Raw genomic sequence first — 5,851 nt, 5'->3', positions numbered from 1 at the left:
GACGGGGTTTCACCATGTTGACCAGGATGGTCTCGATCTCTTGACCTTGTGATCCACCCGCCTCGGCCTCCCAAAGTGCTGGGATTACAGGCTTGAGCCACCGCGCCCGGCTGCTGTCATTATTTTTATAGACCTCAGTCTTGCTCACAATGCAAAGAATAAACAGTCCTGGTACAACTGTGGGTTATAAAGGCACCAAAATTCAGACTCACAAATGAAACGTGAAAACATGGCTGAACTTCAATTCCCAAAATGCAACCAGTTTTACTGGACTGTTGCTATTTTTCACCACACTGCATGGACATTCAATTCAACAACCATCCACTACGTGCCTACAGGGTGCAAGAAACACACACACAAAAAATCATCAAAATGATTTCTGCTGTCTCCTAAGAACTCAAAATTCTGGTGTGTAAACAAGTTCTTAACCTTCTCTGGGACACAGTCACATCCATGAAGGTGCTAGGATCTCTTTACCAAAAAAGTACAGCCAAGACATATCCACACATGAAAACTCTGATACAAGAGGGGGCACGACAGAGCCCTTGATTCCCTGTCAGAATGGGTGGGAATGAGCATGTCTGGCAAAAGAAATCTAGGGAGACTTCCTGGAACAAGGAGGATCCCAGTTAGACCTTGAATGAGAGGCACATTTTCCATAGGAATTGGAGGAAATGCCATAGCTCCAAGAACAGGCTTGTCAAGGAATGGCAAAAGCTCTTACAATAACTGGAGAGAGGAAAGGCTGAGAGAGCAACCTGGGAAATGGGTCGGAGTCAGATTTCAAAGAGCTAGAATGCAGACAGGTATTAAATAACAATGTTCTGTGCACTGCACAGGCAGTCTAAAGGATGCTAACAGACTAACTGTGTCAAAGGATTCTACAAACATTTCTCAAAACCCTCACAAAAATCCTATGAAGACGACAGCATAACATTTCAAAAATGAGAAAAAAATAAGGCTCGGAGAGGTTAAGTAACTTGCCCCAGCTCCTGCTGGCAAAAGAAGTAAAAAATTACGCAGCACACACCAAACAGCGTAGGAAGATGATGATGTAGACAGAGGAGTAGAAAATTAATAAAATCCTAAAAGGTTAAAAACTGGAAACAACACCAGAACCATTTTTACTTCTGCAGATAACCTGAAGCCCTGACTTGATTCTAACATTCGTGTTTCCACCCCTTTGAGTCCTATGCTCTCAAAGCTTCTCATCCTCCTAATATTCCAGATCTTCATCTTAACTCCACAAAAGCAAAGCAACAAGAACCCTCTCTCCTAACCCCTGAGACTTCTAACACAGAACCCCCAGACTTGATAGTCCTTACCATGCCACTGCCCCTGCTCACTCAGTACATTCAGCCTTCTCTGACCTGCCCATTCACAGCACCAGGAAGTGCTATCACTACCAACCCCCCAACCAACACATGTTCTCAGTACTCATTCAAGAGTCACAGAACATGGAGCTGAAAGAAAACTCCAATCTGCGACCTCCAGCCAATCTTCTCAGCTGACAAGAGGTGACTCTCCCAAGATGTCCCACCAAGTTACATGAAGAACAGGATGTAGCTAGTTTTCCTAATTCTAGTTTCACGGACTCTACTAAGGAGCACTTCTTAAAGTGGACTCCAAAAAAAAACCACCATTATCAATTATAATGAATGGCTTGTCAGTCTAAACTATTTTTATCTTAAAACATACTATTACAAAGTGGAATGCAATTTTCACATACATCATTTCCTGCTGAGGTTCTTCAAGCTGTACATCCACGCTGTGCAAACTCTTAGGAGGAAATGCATGAGTAGCCTAACTCTACACCAACAGTCTACTTCCCAAAATATTAAGGAAACAATTTGAAGTTCCACAGTTGTGCAGCCCAGCACTCCCATCCAAATTATTCTCTGCCTATGTTTAGCAGAGACACCAAGCATCCCAATTCTCGTGGAGGTGGAGGGGCGGACCACAGGAAAGAGCCTTATGCCATCAAGTTAGGGACAGAAAAAGAAAATCCCTAAGAGGCAGATAAGTAGGAGTGGGGAGGTCAGGAGATCACCTACTACCGTGGAGAAATGTTATGCTGGTACCAAGTCATTCAATCTCATTCAGTGTTGTCGTACCCCACAACAAAACCCTTGTCAATACTGAAATCTACCTTTACAAGCCTCCCGCCAAATGAGTTTATGTGGATAAAAGAACAGGTCTGGCCAGGCACAGTGGCTCACAGGTGTGAGCCAGAACTTTGGGAGGCCAAAGTGGGTATATCACCTGAGGTTAGGCATAGCCCACATGGTGAAACCCCACCCCTACAACTAAAAATACAAAAATCTGCCAGGCATGATGGCACATGCCTGTAATCCCAGCTACTCGGGAGACTGAGGCAGGAGAATAGCTTGAACCTGGGAGATGGAGGTTGCAGTGAGCCAAGGTTGCATCACTGCACTCACAGCCTGGGCAACAGAGCGAGGCTCCATCTAAAAAAAAAAAAAAAAATGGTTCCCAGGATTCACCCTAATCTACCCAAACAAAATATCCAGGGTATATGTGTTTTTAAAAGTTCCTTGGCCAGGCACAGTGGCTCACACCTGTAATCCTAGCACTTTGGGAGGCCAAGGTGGGCAGATCATGAGGTCAGGAGTTGGAGACCAGCCTGGCCAACGTGATGAAACCCCGTCTCTTCTAAAATATAAAAATTAGCTGGGTGTGATGGCACATGCCTGTAATCCCAGCTACTCGGGAAGCTGAAGCAGGAGAACTGCTTGAACCCGAGAGGCGGAGGTTGCAGTGAGCTGAGATAGTGCCACTGCACTCCAGCCTGGGCGACAGAGTGAGGCTCTGTCTTGAGGAAAAAAAAAGTTTCTTAAGCAATGCTGATGGTTGAGAACCACTTCCAGAAAACATGACACCTCTCTTAGCCAGCTATCTGCTGGCGACTGCCCCCTTGGCTTCTGTGAAACTTGCTGCTCTCCACCAAGATTTTCCCCAAGGTCTATTCTTCACCTTTGGCTCTTCTCTCTCCCTCAGGTGTCCCCAAAACCCAGGTGACAGTTCAGTTAATACATTATCACTATTCCGGTCACCCAAGTTGAAACCTTGGATCATCTTTAACCCATCCCTCCCCTTTCTCCATCCCTGCTCCCCATCTCCACTACTTCATTAAACTGGTCACCAAACCTTAATCTATAGAAGTGTCTTAGAAGAGGTAGTATCAGATAAATGAGTTACCAGGTAAAATGAGTGCACTATCTCTGTCAGTGCATCTGTGAAACAAAGACCAACCTCTCTGGTTATGTTAAGGGTTAAGTAAGATGATAACAAACCCAGAATATAAAACGTATGGTATTAGTACATATTAGGTGCTCAGTATATACTTCTGCATACCTTCCTGCAAGCTACAATCATCCTAGACAAGTGTCTTCATCCTACTGTGGAATGGTTAAATAATAGAACACAAAGATATGGAATCCACAAAATGAAATTTTTAGTTCCAGCTCTATGGTAAACTGGCTGTGTGTTCTTGGTCAAATAATCTTGCTGAACTGGTACGTAAACTTGAAACTTACCTATTTCACAGAGACACTGAAGATCAAATGGCAAGACTTCATTAAACTGCCATAATGTCCTGCTAAAGGCCACCTCCAACAGCTCTCTGATCACTAAGATGGGACTTATGCCAGCTGATAAGGATGAGAAACAGCCTTAAGTTCTGAAACTGAATCCTAGTGCAACCCCATCCCTCATTTGGCCCTACTACCCTGGTAGTTACCAAGATATTCAAAGCTTTGGTTTCTACTGAGGAAAGTAACATCTGATCAACGTGCAACGTGCATTAAGACTTGAGGAGGAAACATCTGAAGCACTTTATAAACTGTAACATGCTAGAGAACTGGGGGAGGAATCATCAGCATTTCTATCTTCCTGGGTTTCTGCAAACAGGCTTAATGCTTGGCTAAATAGTTTCTTTCAATCTCATCAGAAGTCCCACCTCTCTTATAAAACCTTCTTCACTTCCCAACTATCATTTCTATTTCCTTTCTTTACAGTGGGCTCTATCAAATAATTGCCCTTACAGAGTTTTCTGTTACTTTCTGGGTTTTCTCTCTTTAACTGCAAGTGTCACAAGGAGAGAGAAACCATTACTTAAACACCCGTATCACCCATACCTGTGGCAACTAAGTGTAAACTACATTCAGCCAACAGTTGCTTACTATAACATTCAAAAGTGCCCAGTCAACTTCACTGAATGCGTACTGACAGCGCTTCCAACATACAATAAACTTAACCTGGAAGGTACGTAATTAAATTCAAATGAAATTTTAATAATCACTACAATGACCGTCTTTGACCACGGCCACACCCACTGATCAACACAATGCCTCCGTCATCCCCGCCAACTCAAGTGCTTTCGTAGTTCTGGGGCGTGCACGTTTCTGCTGCTGTAAATGTCCTTCCTTCTGTCTGGCCTGCATAGATTTCACTCCCTCACTAGCAGCCCCCAGCACCCTGAGGGGTACGCGTTGCCGGGTGCTGAGCAGGGATCTTAACAGCTGGCTTACTACTTCTGAAACCTCAGGACGTCCCGAGCGAACCCCGGCTGCTCCCTCAGCCGAATAACCTGACATCCAATCCGAGCTTCAAATTATTCAAACCATTCTCGCAAGCTCAACCCTAGGACACCAAGAAAAGGAGGAAACAGACTGGGAGAGCTTGGAGGAGCGGTAGCCAGGAGTCAGTGCAAGTCAGGGGCGGCGGTTCCTCAGACCGCAGGCCCGCCCTCACCTGCAGCACCAGGGCCTGCGCGGCCCCGGGCGGGAAGCCCATGCGATCCGACGGGTGGCGCAGCAAGCGATAGAAGTCTGTCTTGCGGTAGAGGAAGCCAAAGAGAACGCGCAGGAAGTCCTGGACGTTGCCCACGTGCTGCAAGATGCCCAGAAGGGCCTGGTCATACAGCTCGGCCGCCCCGGGATCCATGTCGCCTCCCGCTCTAGGGACGGTCCACACTCAGGGCGCCGCCTGAGACCTGCCGACTGGCCACTTCCGGCGTCCGCGGCCAACAGCTCCGCCGGACAGCGCGGCCGCGGAACTTCCGGTCCGTGCTAGTTCGGCCCCCGCGGCCCCGGGCTGTTTTCCCCGGACCTGGCTGCCCCACGGGCTTTGCCCTGAGGTGATCCTCCACAAAAGAGCCCAACAAGGGCAGCTATTAAGTTGCTAAGTGCAAAGAGGCCCGCGGCTGCAGCGCTGCGGGCACTTGGCCGCCATATTTGAAGCGGGCGGAAAAAAATTATGGTGCGTGCAATGTCACGTGATTGCTCGGATTTTTATCACGTTGTCTGTGGAGCCTTTCTCATTCCTGGGTTGAATTCCCGCCTGGGTATTCGGAACCTGCGGTTAAAGCTAGGGTTGTGGTGAGGTTTTTGTTAGTAAGCCATATACGGGAAAATGCGTATATGTGGGAAGTATGGATTTCTTATTAATAACAGAGCTTTGAGTTAAACTCAGGGCGTTGCATCAGAAGAAAGTCAAGTTGACGAAGAAAAGAAAGAGTGAGCGCATTCACATATGTTAAGTGGAAAGAGCTAGATTCAGAATAGGGAAACTATGCCATCGTTGTGAAATATGTACATATATCTGTGTATAATATGTATATGCATATATACATCATATATATGTATAATGTATAATATATACATGCGTTGTATATGTGTATATATAATGTATAATATATACATGCATTATATATGTATATACATACATAATGTATAATTGTGATATATAAATAACACATTAGTATGATGTAATATATTAAAAAGACTTGTTCTTAAGTGGAGAACTTTTATAAAACAGCTTTTATTTTTTT

The 5,851-nt window shown here is 45.4% G+C and overlaps 1 protein-coding gene across 1 annotated transcript in view; it reads right to left on the bottom strand.

The window, feature by feature from the left end:
- The window catches only part of LOC108301459 (nudC domain-containing protein 3-like), a 10,391-nt gene extending 5,134 nt beyond the window's left edge, over window positions 1–5,257 (bottom strand). The window contains exon 1 of the mRNA XM_017524617.2: window positions 4,774–5,257. Coding sequence (XP_017380106.1) covers window positions 4,774–4,965 — 192 coding nt within the window. The 5' untranslated portion in view covers window positions 4,966–5,257. The remainder of the gene's footprint in view (window positions 1–4,773) is intronic.
- Window positions 5,258–5,851: the final 594 nt, after the last annotated feature.

The sequence above is a fragment of the Cebus imitator genome, unplaced genomic scaffold, assembly GCF_001604975.1.
Source record: "Cebus imitator isolate Cc_AM_T3 unplaced genomic scaffold, Cebus_imitator-1.0 Scaffold34, whole genome shotgun sequence".
NCBI lineage: Eukaryota > Metazoa > Chordata > Mammalia > Primates > Cebidae > Cebus > Cebus imitator.
Note: the sequence above shows the minus strand (reverse complement) of the source record. Positions and strands in the feature narration are given on the sequence as shown.